General features: G+C 34.7%; 1 protein-coding gene across 1 annotated transcript; it reads right to left on the reverse strand.

The window, feature by feature from the left end:
* Positions 1 to 365: 365 nt before the first annotated feature.
* Positions 366 to 7,386, reverse strand: LOC142340204 (uncharacterized). Its single transcript, XM_075390719.1, has 2 exons — positions 6,275 to 7,386; positions 366 to 721 (listed from the first exon to the last, which is right to left on the reverse strand). The coding sequence occupies exons 1-2, from the start codon at positions 7,067 to 7,069 to the stop codon at positions 428 to 430; spliced, it is 1,089 nt and encodes a 362-aa protein (XP_075246834.1). The 5' UTR covers positions 7,070 to 7,386; the 3' UTR covers positions 366 to 427.
* Between the last annotated feature and the right edge of the window lie 18,267 nt (positions 7,387 to 25,653).

The raw sequence follows: 25,653 nt of genomic DNA on the forward strand, positions 1-25,653 counted from the left end.
CCAATATAGCCCTTTCACAATGGTATACTTTCAGGAAAAAGTTATTAATAGATCAGATCTAATTCAAATCTTATTTTCGTCTCCTCTGTTACAATTCCCGAAGTACCGGTTTCGCTGGATAGACTATCTTAACAGAAACCCGATAACACTAAAATCATCAACGACAGGAGAGTTGTGGTCAACATCAACTCAGAATTAAGGAAAATTCGACTTGATAATTTCATTGCAGCCCCCCCCCCCCCACCAGGCAGAAAAAAATGTCAGAAATAAGAGTTGTTTGACCGTTTGAGTAGTCTAAGAATTTTTTCTTCAACTTCACGATCAATTCAAAACAAGCTCAAACGTTGAATGTGTGGAGTGTAGTATTAATTTTTGGGCTATAACGGCAAAAACTAAATGCAATTTATAATCAATCTAAAATTAGTTTTCAATTAGCAACTGGTATGTTTATAGGCGGTCTGCTAAGTCTAGTTGAGTGTGGTTGCTGCAGATGACCCCTTGACCTCTGTTGGGCAATTAGCACTGATGGTGGGGTGAGGAGGTTCGAACTCTGAGGTCGAGGGGTGGCAGTGGGGGTAAGGTACTCTATATTCTGATCAATCCAGTTATTGCATTTCTTCACAGCTTTCATTGTGTCCCTGTAACTCACATTTGTTCCGTTATTTGTGGTCAGTTTGAAACTTCTTTTTGTCTTGTTCGGACTCAAGGATTCCAAGTTGCTCTAAACAAAAGATGAAATATTATCTTTTCAGGAAAAACACAGTTAAGCATTGCCCAGGTTGGAGAGGTCGACAAAATGAAATAAAATAATGTAGAACTTTATCACATTTATTCCCAACAATAAACAAAATTGTTCTCAAAAATTTTCCATACAACGACCCACGGTTGTTTTTATTGAAAATTATTACACTAGCAAAAAATAACCGTGTAATCTTGAGCGGTTCTTTACAAAAAAATTAAAATAATTGCAAAAGAAAATTTAAAAATCTCATCACTTAAATATCAAACCAAATCAGCTCAGCTTTCTTGCTCTTTTTTGCTCAGCTTCAACGAAAGGCTAAAACAAAAATCTCATTTGCTGAATAGAAAAAAATCCATTAAAACGCAGAAAAAACCTTGGAGAAATATTAATATTCATCTACTGTTTGATTGTTGATTATTGATAAAATGGTAAAATCTTATCATAAATAAAAAAACACATTTAGTTTGAGCATTTTCTCTCTCAAATTAAAAAAAATTGCAATGCTGAAGAGGAATCGACAACATTGAAAATTAATTACTCATCGATCCTGTAAATTTATACACAAATTCTAACTATAGGTACCTATGCGCATCATAAGAATACTTCGAACGGTTGCTTTTTAAAAGTTGAACTTCGGTAATGTTTGCGCGCATAAAAGGCTCTGACCATTATCATACACAAGATTTCAATGCCAAACAGTTTGAAGGTTAGAGGAGGTATTAATGATTTTAGGACCTAGATAACTTTCAGTACAAGCTGAAAAAATTAATTCGAAGAAACAAGCAAACTAGATTAAGACTCGAAACAAGGAAAGCAACTGGAGGAAATTCATTAAAATCGTTATTGTAAATTCCAGCATTCCAAAAATTCTAGTTTTTTGAAAGATTTGCGAAAATCACAGAGTACTAATCTCTTCAAATTTAGAGATCAATAGAAAACGTACTTTTTTTCCTATATAATTTGACCGCAAAAAAATCTGCTCTTTCAACGAAACTACTGATCAACAAAAAAAGAAAAAAATTTGAAAAATTCAGAATTACAAAAAAAAGATATTTGGAACGAACCGTTTCAAGGATTCAAACTAAAAATTGAGGTTCATCATTACTGAAAATATGTTTTCTTTTGTTTTTTTTGTTACACGAAATTGTACATATAAATCAGATTTGTCATATAGATGGTGGCACTATTCAACTCAACGGGGAGCGGGTCCAAATATATTCAAATTTCTTTAGTCATCATACCTAATATTGTCAAAGTAAAAGCTAATGAGTTTATCACAGTCCAATTTTCTGCATAAGCGAAATTGTAACGGTTTGAGTTTTGTCTTTCAAATGATGCTTGTTCTTGTGACGTACAAATTTTGTTTTGAAAATAATCTATCCCGAAAAAAGTACAATATAAACTATAAGAAAAAAAATGATGGCAACAATAATATAAACAATGCACAGAAAATAAAAAAATTTTCAGATTTATTATTCACTTCGAAAAAAATGAATGCCCCAATAAGCATGTATAGGAAGCAGACGGAAAAACACTCATACACCAGAACGAAAAAAAATATTAAAAAACTTTTCATCGATTCGTTCGACATTTTAATTGGAAATGTTTTTATCTATTGTTTCTTAAAACTTAGAGAAAAGCCTAGCTTCGAGTTAATAATTAGCATATTGATGCTTGGTAATTGTTTAATTCATAAGCAAAAAATGCTCATTTTTTTCCTGAAGCTTTGTAGCTTTGAATTTTGTTCTCAAATCTTTGCAAGCTTTGAGAAGATCCTGGCTATATTTGAAGTTCACCTTATTTTTTGTTTGATTTATGATTTAGCACACATTAAACAGCAGCTAAATTAATTTGAAGAATTTTAGTGCGAGGACGTCGTTTTTTGTGTCAGAGCGTTTGTTTTCCATTTTACTACATCATCAAAAAATTGAGAATGACAAACGAACTAAAAATAAACTGATGTGAACTGTATATTAGAGGGAGTTAAAACGAATACAAAACATCGTTTCAAACCATCAGAGAAAACTCACGCATATCAGAAAAACATTTAATTCAAATGTGGAGCCAAAAAACGAAAAAAAAACTTCAGAGCAATAAGAATTGCTGTGGTCAAAAATTGTTAGCAACAAAACATGCAAACAGTTCTGAAAAAAAAATAAAAAACCCTAAATATGATGCTAAAATTTATATAAAATAAACAAAAAAAAGACAATATCAATTGAAAACCATTCCGCTGGATAAAAGAAGTCTGATTATATTTCTTGTTTGTTTGATAAGTGATTCCAAAAATTTATCAAATTTGTTCGGCTAGAGCATGTGGAAAAATATGAAATCAATATGCCCAAAAAATTTTCCGCGCATTTAATAATGAAAAAAAAAAATGTCATTCATCTCTCATTTACAAAATCAAACAATTCTGTGCTTAAAATTGCAGGATACCACTAATTTGAAATATCAAATTAGTTTAAAATTTATTTTTAAGCTCGTAATTTTTGTTCGAATCTAAAAATCTGTGTGAGGGATAGGAGCTTAATGTTACCCTGGCTTTTTGTTAAGACAATCTTGACAACTATATATATATATATATATATATATATATATATATATATATATATATATTGTAAAGGGCTCCAAAAAGTGTCATTGAAAACCTCATAGAAACTGAAATGGTTCTTGAGGAGATAAGTTTTTTATCTCGAGAAAAAGCAAAAATTTGTAGAGATTTTAGAATTTTTAATGTTTCTGGCTTTAATTATTAACCTTTACACTAACGCGTACTCTGCCATTCATTTTTTGCAGCAAAAACAACAGCTCTTTGTAGATACTGGTTGCCTTCTGCTCATTTCTAGCAACTCAGAAATTTGGATTGCATTAGGGCGCTGTCTTTTTGAATTTTTTTTCACACAGTTTTGAAAACAGATAGGGGCGATCAAAGTCAAATGGTAGTGTTCGATCCTTTTGATTACGCCAAAATTGCACAAAAATAGTAAACTAGAACCATTTCAGCTTGTACATCTTTTTTATTTTAGGTTGGAAATAACGAAGTGCAATTAAACGATTTTGTCGCTTGTTCACACCTCACAATTTAATTTCTGTTTTTTAACTTTTTTCACTAATTCTTGTATGCTACCACACATGATACATGTTTTTGAGTGTTGCCCATTCTCACTTGTTTTTTAATAAGAAGCAATAGTTTTTTTATGCCTCTGATACTCTTTGTTTTAACAGAAACTGGCAAAACTTTGAATTTTGCTCTGTTTTTTTGTTCTTTATGTACTATGTTTAATCACCTAATCTTATTAATGACTGGTCCCATGGGTTTTCTATTGCGACACAGTTAATTAGGATGAATAGTCTGAAATGCTGTTAGCTGCTTTCAATATCATTATGACTACGTACATTAGTTTTCTGCATGAGTTTTAAAAATTGTTGAATGTTTGCCCTACACCTGCAGTGCTGTAGCAGATGTGTACCTGTTTGGCGATACTCCTATTTTTGCCTAATTTTTCTAAATGGCTTACGGAAAATGAAAAGTGTAAGCAAGAAAAGTGTAAATATGAGTTTTCAGACAGTTTTCATTGATTTTGACCTTAATAATTTTTGAAACATTACATTTGTTTGCGGCCCTATGTCACAATGTTTTTTGATACCTTGTCTTGCATTGGTCTTGTCTTTGACTTCATCAAATCATAGGATGTGTCAGAACACGAAACAGGAACAAAACCTTGAGCAGATAACATACAATTGCCCTACAAGTCTGCACAAATAAAATATATATATATATATATATATATATATATATATATATATATATATATATATATATATAGAAGAGCAACTTAGAACTGAGAAGCTGCTGTGAGCGTTTCCTTAGTCCTTTAAAAATAAGCTCTGCTTGAACGTTCTGTGATAAAAACTTTTTTTATTTTGCATTACAATTGTCTAAAGGGCTTTCTCATGAGACTTAGAATTGGAAGTTACTAATCCATGTTTATGAAGATGATGCCTTTAACAGGGTTTGAGGCGAAAATTTTCTTCCATGTTTATCGCAACCTGTGGATTGAGAGATTATAACTTTTTATTATCTGTAGTTGGATTTCAAATTGTTGCTCGTTGTCATTATCACCTCTTCCCTCAAACCGCATTGAAAAAAAATGAAAATTTAGGAGATTGGAACATTCTCTGTTCGTAACACAGCTGGTGTCAATCCCCTCGTTTGTAAAAGAAATTGCCAAAACTCCCACTAAAGAACAAATATTGGAGGGTTTACAAGGCAACAAAAGGTGTTGATTTAGATAGGGGCAATAAAGTAATAGTGCAAAATCGAAATTTGGAAAACCTATATTTCAGTCCAAATGCTTACAGAAACCATATAGTATAAGCGATAAAAATGTAATCATCTAATTTGGAACAGTTTTTATTGACTTTGAAGCCCCTTTTTTTAAAAATCAATACATTTCTTTTTCGCAATGTTTTTTCCGAATGTTTTTTGATACTTTGTCTTCTTGCATCGGTCTCGCCTTTCACTTCAATAAATCAGAGGAAGTGTCTAATAACAAAGCAGGAACAGAACTAAGAACACCGCTAAATTATTACACTTGCCCTTTAGCTCTGCAACTCTAGGAGTAGGTAGAACAATAAGTTCAAACTGCTGATAGCGTTTCATTGATCCTTTAAAAGGTAAGTTCTGCTTGAACGATCTGACATATTTTTTTGGAATTCCAATTCTTCAAATGATTTCCTGGTAACATTTACAACTCGAAGTTACTAATTCATTATTCTTGACAATGATATTTTTTACAGGAATTGATTTAAACATTTTGTCAACACTAATTTTGGATCGAGAGATTTTAATTTGTTTCTTATCCGCAATTGGATTTCAAATTGACTCATTATCATTTTCACCTTTTCCCTCAAACCGCATTAAAAAAAAATGAAAATTTAGTAGGTTGGAAGACACCATGTGCGAAACACAGCTGTTGCCAATCCCCTTTTTTGTAACACAAACGCCAAAATTTCCACAAAAGAGTAAAAACTGGAGAATAGCAAATAGTTCAGCAGCCAACAATAGGGTTTGATGTAAGTAGGGTTAATGAAGAGCATGATTAGTATCATCCAGAAAATGTACAAAATTTGCACCTTTCGAAAAGTCCAGTTACGCATATAGTCTCCCCTCACCCCCCCCCCCCTCCCCCCAATTTGTATCGCAAATTGGGAGTCATAACTCTTGAATGTTGTGTGTCTGTTGAATGTTCTGTGATAAAAACCTTTTTTATTTTACATTCCAATTGTCTAAAGGGCTTTCTCATGAAACTTACAATTGGAAGTTACTAATCCATGTTTAAGACGATGATACCTTTAACAGGGTTTGAGGCAAAAATATTCGTCTTTCAATTCTTTCCAATTTTGTTTCTAATTCTCATCGTTAAATTAATGTATTTGTGTCATATTAAAATACTTTGTTCTCTAAAAATGTGCCTGAAATAATTCTCTGAAAGAAAAACAGTAAAAATTCTTGATCAAATTACTAACTCCGTCAGAGTAACCATTTCTTGATGTTTTAAACCCAACTTTGTTCACGCGTTTCTCGCCTTCGTCTTCAGCCCCATAACCCGTTCCAGGGTCCTCATTCCTTTCCAAATTAACCCAATTTAACATTGCCGAGGAGTCCGAATTTCGGCCAATTCCCCTTTCGTGTAAATTTAACAGGTAGTTTCTGTACTGTGAGACACTCATAGGCACTGGACTGCTGACGTTATAATACTTTGCAAATGACGATTGAGGTCTGCTGTTACTTTGTTGCGATTGGCAGAAAATTGGCAGTTTTGAGCTCGCTTTTGAAACTGGTCGGCCAAAAGTTACCGTCGGAGATTCGAGAACTAAAGTTTCTTTAACCGCTTGAGTTTTGTTATTACTTCTATTTAAACTCGGGGCGTTTAGTTTTAGAACTGTTATTTTTGAAAAGGGTAAAAGCGATGATCTTTTGAAAGGTTTGCAAGAAGAAATCAAACTGTTTGACGATCTGTTTGTCAACAAGGACGCCTGTTTGTCTTTCGGATGCGGCGTTACTTTCTGAGGTTTTATAAATCCGGTTGGATTTTCACTGTAGTAGAACATGGATCGCTCCATAGGTAGAACAGATTGAGGTCTGGCAAATTTGACATCTGGATTTTTCTGAGCTCTTGTTGCGTAAAATTCTCTGTGAGTTTTGGTTGCTCGTAAATTGTGTTTATTTGAGAGCTTTGACAAACTTTTATCACATCTTTCTGAATGAGCGCTTTTTGCTCTCCTGACGATAAAAGGCCCTCCAGTTTCTTCGTTAACCATATTTGTAATAACTTCAGTTATAACCAGCCTGTTATAATTTATATTTTGACAAGTTATAGCTATTGTTAACTTGTTAAGTGTTGACACTTAGTGTCATTCTCAAAAATCAGTAAATTTGTGAGAAACAAGTTAAATTTGTTTATATTTGTTTACACAGTAAATCAGAAGTTCTTGTAAAGTTAACCTTTTTTAAGCAAACTCTTGGTTTTACGACTCATAAAGTGTCGTTTCGTTAAAGTTCTTCACAGTTGAAAGCAATTAACATGGTAATAAATTTAATTATTAATAATACAAACGTTTAAACCAGCTGGTTATAACATAAACCAGGTGCGCTTTTCTTTACTAACAGAGTTCAAAATTAATAAACAGTTGGAGATTGTTAATAACTGCGGATAGTGATATCTTTATAACATTAAACACATGTAGTTATTATACGTATTTGTATGTTCAGTCGAGTAATACTTAATTAACCATTAAAATTGTAATAACTTTACTTCATACTGTGATAATGAGATTTTTTTGCAGCGTTTGTTCAAATTTTGATTGAAGATATTATTTTGGCATTTAGGCGCTCTTAGAAATTCAAACTATGCTTTTGAGAAGACTATCAGATATACCAGCATGTTATGAACAAGAAAAGTCGCGTCTTTGAAGGGTGATTGTTGTTAAAATAAGCCGACTTTGATCAAAGCAGAAAATGATTGCTATTTTGTGAACCAAGGCAGATGGCAGCAACTTTAATTTTCCATCAGTTCTAGTAGGTGGTAGAGCCTTATGGACTTTTATTAGGAGAGAAAATTATGGCTGGAACAAGGCTTATTCATTTTTGCGTTTACTTGAGCTGAAAACCGAGAGACAAACCTACTTATGTTTGTGATTGGGGCATAATCTTCGCTTGCGCTTAATTTTCAGGTTATTTGCTTTTTTGCTCCTGAGGAAGTTTTTTAGCAGAATATTTGCGAGAATAGTAAAGTATGGTTTAGTAGTTAAGTATGATAGCTTGAGCTTAATTTAGCTAAGTTTAATGTCCTCTTTGTTAAGGAATATCAAGTCATTGGTAGTTGAGCTTAATAACCCTGCTTTTTACACCCCCCCCCCCACTTACAAGTTATATGCTGTTATATAGCACGTTACAAAGTAAAAAAATACACGCGCTACAGGGGAGTGGTAAAAGTTATCTGCACAAAAAATGGGGTGGGGGTTGGGTCAGTGTCGGGGTTAACAAAATAGATGCGAGAAAAGTTTACAAGTATTTTTTGAAAAATGATTGAGAGCTTCGGTTACGTAACACTAGGGCTGAAATTTGAAGCGTCTAGTTATACTCAAGTTCGTTAAGTGATGATAGAGAAGTCCGAACAAAAAATAATCAAATTTGACTTCAAAATCGTGAAGTTCTTTCAATCGTGAAGAAGTTTCAACTGGACTATAGTACTACATGTTTTATATCTAAAATCCAATCAAAATTATACTCTTTTTGCTGAAACTAACTCAGCGAAAGCGTATATTTTTTGATAAACATCCGGCGACTGCCGCCAAATTTTAAACAATTCTTATTTAAATTTTCAACTAAGCCAGAAAAATTAGAAGTTGACTTGAGTTAAAGTAAGTCAAAATGCATCAGCATTTATCAGTTATCTTTCGGACGCCTGTAATTAGGGCAGTTGAAAGTTGACAAGTTTATTAAAAATATATTCTCTCGTTTATTTATTCAAAAAAATTAGTGGAATCAGAAAAAAAATGATATTTCAAGATAAAATTTTTTATAAAATGTTTGAAAAAGAAAAAAGATGAAGTCATCAGTTGAAGAAGTTGTTTTCCAAATACGCTCTTTCAAGACATCTAAAACCGACTCTGCACCAGTATTGATTCTAAATGCCACTTTAGTCTACTATACCTCAAATCAACTAAAAATTACATGTAAACGATTAAAGCATTCAAAAAACAATTACTTCGGCTTTTTGTTTCTTTTATTGTTCTCTCTAGTAGCAAAACTGAATTCCAAATCAATGTAAGATATCTATTTAGCATCAGTTGAACTTGATGAAAAAAATTAAAATATTTACATTTATTTTTAAGTTTCTTACTCACATCTGCAGAAGGGAGCAATCAAATTTCAACGTAACATTAGAAATTTTCGAGGAATATTTTAATATCTTAGCTAAATTTTCAAGAATTGAGTAATATTTTACATTTATGATACATCATTAATTATTGGTTCAAGAAAGCATGAAAATTTTGTCATCATGCCCTTACTCATCTTTTTTCTGATGTATATCCAATTGCTACATGTATTTCTATAGATCTTCATCGGTTGTGTTTTGGTAATAAATATGCAATTTTATTCAATTTCTGATTGTATCCAAATTTTAATGCTGCAAACGAATTTTGTTTCTGTACTGAGTTTAAACTTTTTTTCAATCAAATTAGATAACTCATCCATCGCTGGAAAAGAAATACAATTTTTTGCGGACACGGTTGGAGAGAACTGAAGATATCTGATTTGAGCTGGAAAAATAGTTTTCCAAATACGTTGGAAAAAGGTCAAAATGTATTCGAACAATTACTTCTTTGTATTCAGTTAAAAATACGCCTCTTTTAATATACAATTTCTGTTGACGAGATGCCAATTTTAGTGAGAAAATTCTTCAAAATCACTCTGAGTTCACGTTCAAGTTAAGAGATAACTATAATTGAACTTTCATTTCCCTTCAGTCATTTTATAGAACCCAATTTCCTGTTGATTTTCTCTTCAACTTTGACGTAGAAGTGTAAAAATAAATCAAAATCAATGTAAAATTTCTGAGATAAAACACTGAAACACATTTTCTAATTGCTGTGCAATTGCTAAAACTTTTCGACATTTTTTCAAATCTTTTCTTCTCATGATGAGTTCTTCAAAGTGATGAATCAATGTCCTACAATTTTTTTTCAAAGTTTTGGGCTTTTAAGTCAAATATTTCTCTTTTGTTGATCTCCTCTCAGTGTAGTGATTTTCATGTAAAAAATTAATAAATTTTCTTGATTTTGAGAGAATGTTGCTTAATACTTATAACATTCTTTGCATAAACTTGGAGCAGACACAAATTCTCAAATCTTAGTCATTGAGTTGGTCATTTGAAATAATTTGAAAATTTTGATCTGGTCTTTACCATATATTAAAAATTCAGCTGTGTTCTTTTTACGTTAGAACAAATTCAAAATCTGACAAGGTTTGTACGTTTTTATTTGATCATAATAAAAGCTCAGAAATTCGACTCTTTCAAAATCTGCATGTCTGCCAACTTTGTGAGCAGAATGGAAAACATAAAACTTGTTTGCTTCTGTAGCTTAAAAAAATTGAGAGCAACTTTAATAGGTAGAAATGAATTCTATCGAAAACGCTTTTGAAAAACATATATCGCTGAGAAACTGCAATGATATAAACAAATTTTGTCTATATTTCGGATAAGTATAAAAAGAACAGATTGCCGTCATAATTTTGGAAAATTACTGATTTTGTTCATTTCGAAATGTTAGTTCAAAATAGATCAAAATAATCAATGTGCACATTTTGATTTTTATAACGTTGTGTCAAGAATTTTTTGACTAAACGCAGCCTTCCGTCACGTGTTTTTTACGCTAAAACAAAACCAAAGCATGACGGGTACGTTGTTTATTGGATTACAATAGAAGTTCACTAATTACACTTTACATAACCAAAATTTTTCATTGTTTTGCTTCCTTTAGCATCAAAACTTGAAGAACCGCCTATATAGGTGGAATTTCCTTCCTTCGTCTCCGAAAAACGCAAATAAAAAACTATCAGCTGATAAGCTGCAGTTCTATAAACATATATTTACTGAAATATTTTACAATTCGATTTCTTCGACTATTGCAAATTTGATTACATTCACCTCTTTGCCCTTATTCCTTTTCTGATATTTGTTGTACTCAATTACTTCTGATTGAGCTAATCGAGTCGCGAATGCTTATCTCACAATTCAGTCAAGGCAATTGCGCCGCGAATGGCACTTATTTCTATGCAATTAGAATTTCCAACTGTTGAATTGGTTAATCGCGGTGCGAATGGCGGAATTCTATTTGAACGAGAGCATTTGAGAAGCAAGTTACTAAAGTTGAATTGAAACTGGTTTACAAAGCTGCAAATTCAAGAATGAATAATTTGGATTACAAATTAGAATCAAAAAGGAAATGAAAGTTTTGTTCGCAACATAACCATAAGACAGGAAGAACGTATCGATTTGTTTATGAGCTGAACAGACAGTTTCCTGTCTGAAGGATGAACAGACAAGAAGTTTAAAAAACACTTGATGAACTTAATTTAAACTAGGCAACAAAAGCACTTGTCCTTCAAATGGGTAATTAGAACTAAATACGGTTATGGATATATGATGATATTATCCACACCGTATGATATTTCCCCCTTTTGGGAGAAAAATTAGTACAGCAAATGAGAAAATTAATAAATATTCACCGGTTATATAAGTATTAAAGTAATAAATAATAGATAAAATATAAAGTTCAGAGATTTTTTTGAGTTTTATTCAGAATCTGATTGATCTTGGTTTTCGGCCTTCAAAACTTTCATTTCTTTTGGGAGATTTGGATTTGGATCCGTTGTCCATCTCTCATTAGGGTTTCGTGGCGAAACCTCCCCCAATGACTTTATTTGATTCGGGAACTTCCGTTGAATATCTTTCTGTTTTCTGAGTTTTTTTCCACTTTCAACGTCGTAGACTTCTTTTGTCTTTCAAGGGTCCTTTTGCTTTTTCTTACTGATGAAGTATCCGAATCGGATGTATCACTTATTGTTAGTTGTCGTTTTTGCGTTTTGCGTAGGATAGGCTTTCGCATTTGAGGAGAAGCCACTCGTGCCACAGATGGTCCAGCTACGTTCGGTTTATGTGGTGGGGGCGCAATTGGCACAGGTGGGCTGAAGTTTAAAATCTGGGTGAGATCAGGTCTATTTGCGAATGCGTCCTCGTGTTTTAGATTGCGTTTTGGGTTTTCATTTTCAGTGAGCGCGCAACATTACTGGCCGTAGAGATGCAGGATCTGCCCGATGATACAACACTGAGATCGTCCGCTTGTTTCTTGTTTCTCTTTATCTTTTTGTCCCCGAGATTCATTCTAACTAGGTCTCTTCTATGTTTTATTATTTTCTGTTCGACCGTTTTTCCGTAGATTTCCTTCGGTCTACGCTCTATGTATTGGCCGAGATCCTTATCGCGTTCCGCTTTTGTACCAAATTTTGCGATATCAGAGTTTCGCAGCCTTACTTCTTGTCTGCTGGGCTCTTTAATAACGCTCGTGGTTGGGCTGATTTTACATACAGTGCTACCAGGATCGAACACTTCGTAAAGCTGTCATAGATTTTCCTCGCTAGATTGACTTGAACGCTTCTTTCGGAACACGGAATTGGCCTGCTCACCCCTTGTGACCAAATTAGTCGCAGTTCTCCGTCTTTCATTTTGTCCTCTTCTTTCTGTGCGCGGGCACTTGCGGCGCAGATGACCTTTTCTATCTCCGTATCTGAGCATAGGGCCGTGTCTTCCCACTGTTCCTCCGTTAGATACAAGCGGCCTGGTATTGTGTCTTCATCTAAATAGTGTTTAATTATTTTATTGTAATTTAAATTTTTGTTGTTAGATTTAGTGGTGATATTAGAAATTGGTGTCTTACATTTTCTACCGAAGTGTGCCTCAAATGTGTGATTTGTATTGTTTTTTGTTTCGAAATTCTCAGTCGTTGTATAATTGCATGTAGGAAATGTTCTAAATGAAATTTTTTTTCAGTTGTGTTTTCATGCATGATAATTGGCGTTTAATTGTTTGAATAGGGCGTTCTACTAGACCTATTGCTCTGTGATCATTTGCTGGTGCATATATAGGTGTAATATTATTTTCTGTACAAAATGTTTCAAACTTTTTTCCTGTAAAACATCGAGCTTGATCTAATCTAATGGTTCTGGGGACCCCGTTGTTATATATGTTTTATTTAAGAATTTATTTACAGTTGTACCAGAAGCGTAATCTGTTATTTCTTTCTGCTGTGGGATATTGTGAATATCTACCTACACTTGTAATGGAATACTGTTCTATACCCATTTCATTAAGTATTGGCCCACCAAAGTCCATTTGTATTTCGTCATTTGGTTCAACGCATTTTGGTAAAGGTGCCCATTTGCAGTGCGGGATCACTGATTTTGAGTTCTTACCAATTTCCGTGCAGGCTTTGCACTCGCTGGTTTTTGCCAGTATATCCCGATGGATATTTGGCCACCCAATATTCTGTGCTAGTGAAAGCATTGCGAAACTCCCAGCGTGAGTTGAGTGTATATCCTCCAGCACCGCATCCTTTATCGCTTTTGGTATCGCTATTCTTTCGTCTAGACAGACACATCCGTGCTTCACACTGAGGCCCCGCCAATACGAGAAGATGTAGGGGTTTATCTCTCGTAGTCTGTCAGGGTCGTCTCGTATGACACAATCTCGCACTTCTTTGAGAATTGCATCCTTTCCGGTGAGAATGGCCAGTAATTTTTTGCTAAATATCTTATTTAATATTTCTGTGAAGCATATATATTCTGCCGCGTCGATCAAACTGCCTGGTGGGGTTTCGGTATTAGAGGACGTTTTTGTGGCGGGTGTTGATGGGGTTGTGTCAGAAAAGTTCACTCGTGCCTTCGTTGGAGTAGATTTTGATCTTGTTGCTTTTGTTTTTGGCATCTTGTTGAGTAAATTGACAGAGTTGTTTGCGTTGAGCGATTTGATAGAGTTATTCAAAGTGGAGTGAAATGTGATTCTATTTTGGGCAAAAAGCGAGCGATTGTTTTGCAGGTTGTATTTGTACCTAGGAATTTGTCTTTTCCATTAATGGGCTTTATTAGATTTATTTGTTCAGATTGTTCACATTCTTTATTGTCTGACATTTGCACTGCTTTTGCATCAAATTTGTTAATGGAATTTGAATTATTTGTTGTGTGGTTATTTGGTGCAAATTGTGATCTTCTAATTTTAAGAGGCATTTGTAATGCGAATTGTTTGTTTAAATGCGGATTAACTATTGAATCTGAAAGTGTTAATTGCGGCACGAATGGTAGTTTCTTTCTACAAATTAGTGATTGTGGGTCAACTGGTTTAATAATAATTTGTGAATTAGTTCTTAATGGGGTATGCATTTGCGGTGCGATTGACTGTTTTGAATGAGATGAAGATGAATGTAACTTTAATATACTATTGAATTTTTGTAGTGTGTTCTGATCATTTTTAATGAGATGTATCATCGAAATACGAATTTAAGATATTGTTGCTACTACAAAGTGTTCATCGTATGTAGAGACTTTTTAAGCTCTTGCGAATGTGTTTCTAGATATGTAGTCCACTAAGCCCAATTTTGCTCCCGGTATGTGTTCAATTGTGAAATTGTATGGAAGTAGTCTGTCTATCCATCTAGAGAGTCGGCTATTGTAAGATCTGTTCGATCTGTGTTCTGTTAATATGGACAATGATGCTCGACGGTCTGTTAAAACAGTGAAGTTTTTTCCATATACATAGTATTTAAAATAGTCAATCGACCAAACTATTCCCAATAGTTCTAATTCGATAACACTGTAACGTTCTTCTGTGACGCAAATGTTATTGGTTTCCAACCTGGGGGTGTATTCTGTTCAAGTGCTGCTCCCAGTCCCGAACGTGAAGCGTCAAATTTAACTCGAACGTCTAATTTTGGATTTTAATGACTATTTTCTGTACTGTTGGCAATTTTTTCTTTGATTAAATTAAAATGTTTAGTATGGTCTTCTGTCCAAATAAACTTTGTGGATTTTTTGAGAAGTGGTCTAAGTGGATGACATAATTGTGCTAGGTCTGGTATGAATTTGCCAATATATTGTACTGACCCGAGAAAGGATCGTAGGCGTTTTAGTGTTGTTGATGGTGGTATTGTTAAAATTGCTGCGGTTTTACTTTCTAATGGTGATATGCCAGTTTAGGTAAGCTTATATCCAAACCATTCAATTTCCGTTTGAGCAAAATGACATTTTTGAAGATTTATTCTTAAATTGTCTTCGTCTAGCTTTTTTAAGCATTTTGTAACGTATGCCAAGTGATCTGTTTCAGTTCCAGTTTTAAAATTATTATGTCATCTAAGAAACAATAGGTGTTTTGTAGACCTATTAATGTATAGTCCATTGCTTTTTGAAATTCTGCCGGCATGTCAGTAAGGCCGTAGAATCCAGTTTTGAATCTATAGATGCCAGTGGACTCTCCACGCATAATAAAACAAGTTACAGTGTTTCGCAGTATCATGGTGTAATTTTAGTTGACTGTATGCATATTTTAAGTCTAATGTGGTGAAATATGCTTGTTGACCGTTTTGAGTGTTAGTAAAATATTGCAATAATGTGTCAATTAGCATGTCAATGTTGGGCATTTGATATTTATTTTTGTGTCTGGCTTTATTTAGTACTTTAGAATCTATTGCGAGTTTTATAGATTTGTCCTTCTTACTGTGATCACGAGATATGAAATGTTCGTCTGAGCAACTAAATAGTTTTTCGATATGACCTTCATTCTGAAAGCGTTCTAATTCCTCCGTGACTGTAGGTTGTAGATTTATTGGAACGAGCCGACATTTATGAGGCTTTGCTGTAAACTTTTGATGAAATTTTGATTGCGTTAAATGTGTCTTAGAAAGACCAATTCTTGAAACTAAATGTGGAAATTGTGCCGCGATTGTCTCTTTAATTTTACATGCGGAATTATTAATGTTATTCACACATTTACCATTATCTGGTTGTTGTTGTTTTACAACTGGAAGGCCAAGGCTTGTGAAGAGGTCTCTGCCAATGATGATTTTGTGACCGTCTTCCACCACTGTCAGATTGGCTTCTCTGTCTATCCAATTATTATATGCAACCGTCGTCTCCAGGTGTCCGAGGACTTTGATCGGGTCATTTGAGAATCTTTTAAGGTCCCTCTTTTCCCTCTTAGTGATCCAGACTTTTCCCTCTTTTCCCTCTTACTTTGCAGATTGTGTAGTTCGAAGTATTTGATTTGCTAATGTTTTTGTGATGAGACTAACTGCACTCCCGGAGTCAATCATGGCGGTTGCTTTTACCTCTCCGAATTGTACGAATTGTAGTGTTCAGGGGTTCAAGTTGATTTGCTGATTCACATGAGATTGCCGCTACGTAGTTGTCAGAGTCGCTATCGTAATGGGAATCATAGACTTGTTCGTATAGTTGTTGGCAAATAGTTATGTAGTTAACAGACTTTTCGTCGTAACTTTTTTCAGGAGTCTTGTCAATGTGGTTGACATTTGTTTGTGGAGCTTTAGATGCTTGTCCCTGTGATCGTTTCGGCTTTCGACATTTTCTTGCAAAATGGCCAAATATTCCGCAATTATTAAACTTTTTCCCATTTGCGGGGCAAGTCTGTCTTTGATTATGACTCCACCGTTGGCCGCAATTGGTGCAGATACTATTATATTGGTAGTTTTGGGGTACAGTTGGATATCATGTGGAATCCCTTCTAGTTTGTTGTGCAGTCGCATTGCGATTGCGTGGTTGGTAATTGTTGACGACATTTACTGAGTTTGAAGCTGGCATCAAATTCTGATTGATCTTTTGCAAATTTTATGCCCCCATCTCCATCGAGTTTCTATTTCAAGTGCCTTGGAAGGTTCCTTTAATAACTCCTTTTGGGTTTCATGATCTATTATGTTTAGTATGAAAGCATCTCGAATAAGTGCAGTTTCTTCACTTCCTAAACTACAATTTTTGGCTTGGTCTGTTAGGCGGCCGTAGACACTTTCAACAGATTCACCTTTCTGTTGTTTGCAGGAGTGGAAGACAAAACGGTCGTACGTCATTTTTTTTTCATTTTTGTAAAGGAATCGTCCTTTGTTTGCCATAACTCCTTAAATGGTTGTTTTTCTATTAGGAAATAAGGGTGTTTGCTTTTGCAAATACGTCGTCCCTCCGTGCCATTGCTTAAATATAACAACGACTTGATTTTTGCTCACAGATCCCCCCTGATTTATTTCCGCACAAGATACAAATTTCATCAATCTTTTTGCAACGATTTTGCCTTTTACCTTGAGTTGTTTGTTACTGATCTTTCTATCCCTTTCAGTTGCTTGCGTCTGGTTCTCCACTGGTTCCTTGTAAATTGGCTCGGGTGGGTATGTTACCGCTGATGGTGGATCTTTCAAAAGATATTCGAGCTGAATTCCTTCTTTTGCTAGCAATGCGAGCTTCCACTGTTGAGTCCATTTATCCCACGTCAGCGGTGGAGTGGCAGTAGACTTTTCTCAAAATACATCGACGTGAAGAGGCGTCTTCTTTGATTCAGCTGCTGACGGCGTCATGTTGTACTCAATTACTTCTGATTGAGCTAATCGAGTCGCGAATGCTTATCTCACTATTCAGTCAAGGCAATCGCGCCGCAAATGGCACTTATTTCTTTGCAATTAGAATTACCAACTATTGAATTAGTTAATCGCGGTGCGAATGGCGCAATTCTATTTGAACGAGTGCAATTGAGAAGCGAGTTACTAAAGTTGAATTGAAACTGGTTTACAGAACTGCAAACTGGAAAATGAATAATTTAGATTACAAATTAGAATCAAAAAGGAAGCGAAAGTTTTGTTCTTAACATAATCATAAGACAGGAAGAAAGTATCGTTTTGTTTATGAGCTGAACAGACAGTTTCCTGTCTAAAGGATGACAAGACAGGAAGTTAAAAAGAACACTTGATGAACTAAATTTAAACTAGGCAACAAAAGCACTTGTCCTTCAAATGGGTAATTAGAACTAAATACGGTTATGGATATAAGATGATATTTTCCATACCGTATGACAATATTAATATACAGATTATATATATATATATATATATATATATATATATATATAAATATATATATATATATATATATATATATATATATATATAAATATAACTTGAGATCCACTTTATTAGGTAGAAATGCTTCAATAGGTAGAAACATTTTACCCCAAAAAGAATTTGGCAAGAACTCTAAAGTGAACAACTTTAAGCATTTGCTCATCAAACATAGCTCAATTAAAACGTAGCTCAATCAATGCATATGCAACACAATTGAGCGAATCAAAAACTTGCTGTCAAATTTGTAGTTGAATTTGACAAAAGCAGGTAGGTTCTACTTCTGCGTTCTTGGCCGACAGTAGCTCAGTCTGCGCTTCAGTTTCTCTTTCGCTCGTCAACGTCATCAAAGTTTTAAACGTGTTTAGAGGAACGGTCCCAATTTTAGTCTGCACGCGCTAGGAATCCTGTGATGAGTTGGGCAGCTCGTCACTAGTTTGGGATCTCGAATCATTCCTCGGACTTGAAGCATGGCCATGTGGAGATCTACCAACCCTAACGTCAGCACTAATCGCCATCGATCGCCAGTAGGAAAATATTGATTAATCGCATCGTCTTCCTTTAAACAGACAATGTGTTGACTTCCAAGCCTTAAATAAACTCTCAGATCTCGAACTTCGATTCTGTGGTTTGAAAGCTTATCTACCGACGGGTGGGTCACGGCGAGTGTGATGGATGATACTCGTCCAATAGCATCACAGCACAAATCGGACCACAGAACTCGAACCAACCCCGAATGCAAAAGTAGTTGAGCATTTCTTTCGCATGACAAGAAAAGTTTTTGCACGACATAAAATATGGAGAATGTTCTGCGCATTCCTTTTGTCTCGAATCAGGGAATTACATTTCTGGAAGGAGATTGATGATGAATATCATGGCACCAGGATGGATAATTGCAGGCGTGTTGTCCTTGAGTTTGATTGGCTGCCTAAATCAGCACAATTTTCAAATCAGATCCAACATCAGTTATATACCCGTACCGAACTCCAAGTCTAAATCAGTACTGGGCAAATCTAAATGCAAGGTTTACAAGTCTTGCGAGTCTTGGGCAAAAATTGGGTTTGCAAGTTGATTCACAAGTCAAAATTAACTTTTCAAAAAATGTGAGTAAAAAATTCGGATTTCGAAAGTTTTTGTAATGCACCAAGAAAAATTGGTTGAACAGTAAACTTGTTGGGGTGGCGTTAGAGGGTGATGAAAAAAGTATGTTGGGAGGAAATCTAAAATTCTTTATCTCCTTCAAGAGTTTGCCCTCCACATCATAAATTTAGGTCTCCTCGTAGGTTTCGAAAAATCGCAGTTGGGTTATACAAGTGCAGTTCTTGAAGAACTGCTCAGTAATTTAATGCCTTCAGGTTTCACGAGCTCATCCCAATACTCAACACAAAAATTTCAGATAAATTTTTCGGTTAGACAAAAAATTGGTAATGCAAAAAATGCATCAAACAGGACTAATAAAATTCCATAAATTTTTTTGTTTTTTGTTACAACAACTAAAAACTTGATTCCTCTCTATTAAAGCGTAACCGGTGAACCTCCGACGCAGTGATCTGGAATGACAGGTGAGGCTGGACCCTGCTGTTACTCGTTTTATCCCGAGGGGTTGATTGAACACTGTCATAAAAGGGATGATGGGGAGAATTTCCAGTGTCAAAGAGGGAAAGCTAGAAAACAGGAAACAAGGTATCATCAAAAATCTCTAGTAACAAAGCAAAAGCAGAGCTTGGTGAAATTAAATTAACAGAGAGCTATTGTAGCTCTGAAGTAGGCTTGAGTACCGAGGAATAAACAGAAACAGATGCAGCCCATTAAAAAATTACGTAAAAAAAATAGCGATAAATCAATAGGGCTTGCTCAAACTAACTTCACAGAAAGAAGAACTTTTTTTAGAAGAACTTTCACTGTGTTATGAGTTCATTTCGCCTTATTTTCAATGAAAATAAACATAAATTAAAAACTATAAAAACTATTTTCTTTTTAGAGGTAATTGTTTTATTCACTTGTACGTCTCATGCTGTCAGGTGGCATTGAATTGAACCCAGGGCCTCAACTAGAATGTTTGGTTGAGTATTTCAAACCTAAAAAAACAGAGGATCAGACAATTCGCCATTACTTTTCCCAATTATTGTGACAACTCGAAAAACAAGTTTGAAGAGTTTTCAAACTTTTTGCCAACAGCACCATTATGAGGTTTGTCGCTGAAACTGAAACCTGGCAGAGCACTGACTTTAACAAAGAAAGTATTTTTCAAGAGCTTTGCACAATTTCTCTGTGAAATGTAGACCAAACAAAACAGGGGCTTCGAAGGGTGGAGAGCAGGTGTTTTTATTCTAAAAATTTTAACGCCAGAATTAAATCAAACATTGAAACGGTTGATCAGAATTTTTTCGAACACTTTTGGGTGACCCTCTGAAATAAAAATTATTTCTGAACGTGTTCCATTGCCCGGGGTCTTGATCAAAAATCTCGATCAATTAAGTACCGAACTCTCAGGGGCATATAATAAAACAGACAACGTTATTTTACTGGGAAATTACAACTTGAATTACCTGAACATTAGAGAAAAATAGACTTGACATTTTAGGAATAGAAATTGTTAGCCTCGAGAATGAAACCAGTTGTACTGATAAAACACTTACACTAAATGATCACTGTTTTATTTTGAAAGATCAAATAATTGCCTACAATGTCACAACAAACCTTTTTAACTCAGACCACTCTCTTATTATCTTCGAATGAGACCTCTAATTGAAATCTGAGAGTGATAGGATGGCAACGATAAGAATTTTTCTACTTTTCTCGCGCTCTAGATTTAACCCTTACAGAATGGTGAAAAAACTACCAAAGAGAGACTGGCAACGATATGTCTGATTCATTTATCGATATGTTCAAGAAAATTGCTGAAAAACACGCACCAATCTTGAATATTAATAAGTGATAAAATTTTTAAGATATCTAAGTCCTGGTTTAAAGAAGAACTGAAGTGTATAATTGTCCAAAAACATTTTTTGTTCAACAAATGGAGGAAATCTTGATAGTGAGACGTACAAAGAAATTACGCTTTTAAGAAACTTAGTTAGTAAGAGATTAAGGTGGGTGCGCAACAATTCAAAAAACTACCAGCAAAAAAGTATGGAAATTCTTTAAGCAGAACATCAGTCTGAGTGGAAAAAGTGTCGAATTTGATGAAAGCATGTAGTGTAGTGGCGAAACTGTAAGGGATCCAGTAAATAACCTCAATTAACTAAACAGATCATTTGCTAAGGTAGGTGTATTCAAAGTTTAAATATTTGTTGTAAATACCCTGGAAAATTTTGCTTACTTCGTAGTATTCAGTCATTGACTCGCTGGTCTATGAATAAGAAGCAGGACCTAGAATAAGAAGCAAGAACTGCGGAAATAGCAGTTTGTCTCATTAAAAAAATGCAAAGGCTATAAACGTACATCTACAATTCGATCTAATTGATTGCATTCAGTAGAAAATTTTCCCAACTAGAAAGAAAACTAGCCTATGTAACCCCAGTTTTCATAAAAATTAATAAATTGGATAGTATAAACTGTCGACAAGTTTATGTTACTCCGAGTTTAGCAAAAATTTTTGAGCGCTCCCTTCTGACTCAGATGACAGATTTCATTGACGAGCATAAAACTCTAGAGAAAGGCAATCGGATTCCAGAAAAAGTCTAATTGAAACAGTTATGGCTAATTTATATCAAAGCAAAGAAACTATTGCTGTTTTTTAGGTCTTGCAAAGGTCTCTAATACCATATCGCACGGCATTTATCTTAAAAAATTGAAATGTAAAGTTTTTCCCAGGAGGCAAAAGAGTACCTGGGAAAACCTTACAAAGAGGTCCTTTCGTTTTCATTTCGTGCCAACTCCAGGCAAAAAGCAACCCCTAATGGCATTTTTTCTGATTGCGAAACTGTGAATCATTGTGTGCCACAGGTAACTGTTTTAGAACCACTCAGTTTTCTTCTGTAAATGAACGATTCTTCTTCTATTATAAAGACAACGGAAAGAATAATTCAATTTGAAGACGACACAAGTTTTGCCTGATTTTGAAGAGAAAATAGCTTACATGGACTAGTCATTGTCAATGAATTTTTGTAGAAAACAGAACATGAACATATTAACTTTGAATACAAACAAAACCAATTTTTTTTCGCAGTTTTTCTGATTTTGGATCTATTTTTTATTTTAAAAAAACAAAGTTCTCACAGGTCAAAATGTTGTATATACTCTGTTATTCAAATTGACAGGAACCATGATATCGATGAGCAGCTGGATAAAACGGTAAAACATATGATTCATTCTATAACATTAATATACTTAATAAGACATCAAGTTCCCCACAACACGCGCATTCCTCTATTAAAATCAATTATGCTTTCACACTTATCTATTTGGCCAAATCGAAAAAGTGTATGTCTGCAAAAAAATTTGAAACAACTTAATCGACAGATTAGCAATGATTAACGGTTAACGGACAGATTAAAAGAGTGCTTTCTCCGAAAAAATTATGACACAGCGAGAGATCTTCTAATACAGACAAATATCCTACCAGCTGAGCTAATGATAGCAAAAACCTTCGCTAATCAAATTTCAGTATGACATAGTCAGACCAGAAAAATCTAAGAGTTTTCACGGATATTTGAGTCTGCATGAAGACACTCGAAGAAAACGTTTTAGAACTAGACAGAATGTCGAATGCATACTTTGGAATGAATTCGATTGTTCGTCAATGAGGAAAAAAGGAATAAGTCACCACAATGGCTTCGGTTGGCAAAAAATGAAAAGATTTGGAAGAAAACCTCGAATGACTCCTTGCTCTCACAACATGAAAAATTCCTTTGGATAGTAATGTAGGAGCTTTTAAAAGTTAATTTTATTTTTCGGAAGAAAACAAGTATGTTAACAGTTTTGCTGCATTTACTTGAATTATTGCTGTTTTCAAGTATATTTTACAACACGGTTATAATTTTAATTTTTTTATGCACAAAAAAAATTTTAAATCAAAATCTAATCACCTAATTCATCTTAAGTTTTTCGCTATAAAGCGTACGAAATGACGCCATGCCCGCAGAAGTTGTTCGTGAAAGGAGACATTCATCGGAAAATTTTGTAGTTTTCAACTTTGCTGTGTGAACAACAGTGAAGCGAAAACACAACCGAATGAATTCCGGCAACGAGCTGTCTCTGCTGAAGAAACACTTTCAGGAAACTGTCACATACGGAAACCGCTCACGAAAATTAAAAATTTTAATTCAAAACAATTAACGAAATATTAAACTTTAAAAACTAACAAACTTAAAACTTACAAAATAAATAAAAATCAAAGTAATTGTTCATATAATAGAACGGCACACAAATGAGAAATAACTTTCATTATTCAATGTCAGGTTACAAAATTTCTCACGATACGATGAAAAAGCATTAGAAACTCGTGTAACTTCGAGGAAAAACAAAATCCTTCTGGAAGTTGACAAAAAGTTTTTGATCGCTTCGGTAAAACTTCAAGTATAACTCGAAAACCTGCAAGGAACTGAAAAGAATGTTTTGTTATTTTTGTCAACTTTCTTCACAGAAACACGGTTTCATACCATCAGAACTCAAATAAATTGATTTCAAAAGTTTCGTTGAGTATAAGGCCTCTATTCAGTCTCCATCAGCGCAATGAAACAGAAAACCTTGCTTATGTAGCTTTAAAAACGTAAAAAAGTTGAAAGTCCTGCACATAATGATAAAAAATTTAGATATAAGATAAAAACCATTACGTAGTTTCAAAAACGCCTCATCAGCCAAACATGATACAAACGAGATCTAAAATGAATGACATTAAAAAATAGGACAACTGAGAAGAGCTACATACTCTTCTCGGTTTCTACTGGTTTGAAAACTTTACCATTTTTTGAGGAAGTAAAGCCAATTCGGGAAGTCTCTTTCCTCTCAATCATTTTTGAGAGGAAAGATACTTCCCGAAAAAATGAAGCATAAACAGACATAAACAGTCACAGTACTTGTCACAAAAATTGAGCAAATTCGTTTAATCAACTTACAACTCGGTGTTTTAGAGTAGCAAATAACTCCAGGCACAAAGAAGTTGGAGAAAAGGCTGAAGCGGTTATCAACACCTCTCTTTAAAGCTTTGCGGAGTCAAAAAAACTGTTTAACTAGACACGAGCGTGAGACGATAAAATAAATTTATAGCCGAAGCATTCATCCCAAAACTCTAAACCGTCGTCACCATCATGGCCAACCCCACCAATGATAAAAACGGTTCAACACGGAAAAAACATTAGATACTAATGTCGGGCGAATTGCTCTCAAACGACTGTCGATCTGTTGGCTTCTTCAGTAGATAGGTGATGTTTAGGAGGCTAACTCTGGCTTTACTGAAGGGGTTGGAGAGGGGGAGCGCGGAGATTAGCGTGGGGAGCAGGTCGAGTGAGCGGGGTTACGGGTGGAAAAAGGTGAGGAGGTTGAAAAGTTGAGAGGAAGAGGGTTTAAATGGGGGGGGGGGGGCTATAGTAAGGGACGAGGAAATTTTAAAAGCGTCGGCCCTTCACAGCATGAAATAATATTTTTTAAGCTTTCAGTAGATCAAGTAATTAGATAATAGTAAACAGTGAGGCTCTAAGAGAAAATTAATGATCTCTATGCTTTGAATGTTTATCCCGTTTTGAGGACGAAAAATTATTGCTTGAACAAAGGAAAATGATAAAAAACAAGTTGGTAGTACAAATATTGCTGCAAAAACAACCAGCAGGACTAATATAATTGCTACAAACTTCGTTTGAGTGCAAAATAAAAGCAAATAGCATAATCGTGGAAGTGGTGTGATGGATCGACTTAATCACTTCGATCTCAATTGGCACCGAAACAAGGAAAGTGGAATGTAGGCAAAAGACATTTTCTTTTCAAAAAATTGTCGCTTAATTTGATAAAATGAGGTCGCGTAGTTCAGCTTTAAACAGATCGTAGAACTCTGAATTATGCATTTTTATTTTCCAGTTAAGGTGGTCTCCAATCAGTAATTGGTTTGGTTGGCGAACGTCATTGTTCATATTCCAAAACTTTTGCCCCCGCTCATGACCAAGTGCCATTATATTGCTCAGTAGATGTAAGAATGAGTGATCACAGAAACTGCTTGGATAGGCATTCATCTGACATCCAGAGGTGTACATTTGATCAGTTAGCAAAAAACTCTGTTCTTCATGTCAAAATGAATGATGTCATGATTTCCAATGAGCAAGCTGTGTCAATTAGACTATTCCTTTTCTGTCCAATTTCTGCTTTTCTCTACGTAGGGTAAAAAAAAGGAGAATCACCGATGTGAGATGTTTTCGGCGATTGTGATCAAAACTACAGTAGTTTGCTTCTCTTGGGTAATACTGTTGCAGATGAAAGGTAACTGTAACAATTTCAAAATTGGCGGGGATTATGTACTGACAATATGGTGTGGGTGAGAGTTTAGTTATAATAATAGTTATAATATTAGTAGGAAAATTAGTAGGAGAGGCGGGTATCTAAACCTCAGTCCGCGCAGTCCCGCCATGGGTTCGATTTGATAATTTTATACGATTTGATAATTGATTGATTGATTGATTCTATCGGTTTTTATCGATTTATCTAGAGGCTCAAATGGGAAATTAATCAAAACTAGCGGTTTGGTC

This window comes from Convolutriloba macropyga, chromosome 5 (assembly GCF_964194025.1).
Source record: "Convolutriloba macropyga chromosome 5, txConMacr16.3, whole genome shotgun sequence".
NCBI classification, from domain to species: domain Eukaryota; kingdom Metazoa; phylum Xenacoelomorpha; order Acoela; family Convolutidae; genus Convolutriloba; species Convolutriloba macropyga.

What these genes read in the sequence shown, in the direction of transcription:
- LOC142340204 (XM_075390719.1), bottom strand. Translation starts at nt 7,069, where the DNA reads ATGGTTAACGAAGAAACTGGAGGGCCTTTTATCGTCAGGAGAGCAAAA. An exon ending in GAAATGGTTACTCTGACGGA is followed by an intron (nt 722 to 6,274) that starts GTTAGTAATTTG and finishes TCTTTTGTTTAG; the next exon opens with AGCAACTTGGAATCCTTGAG.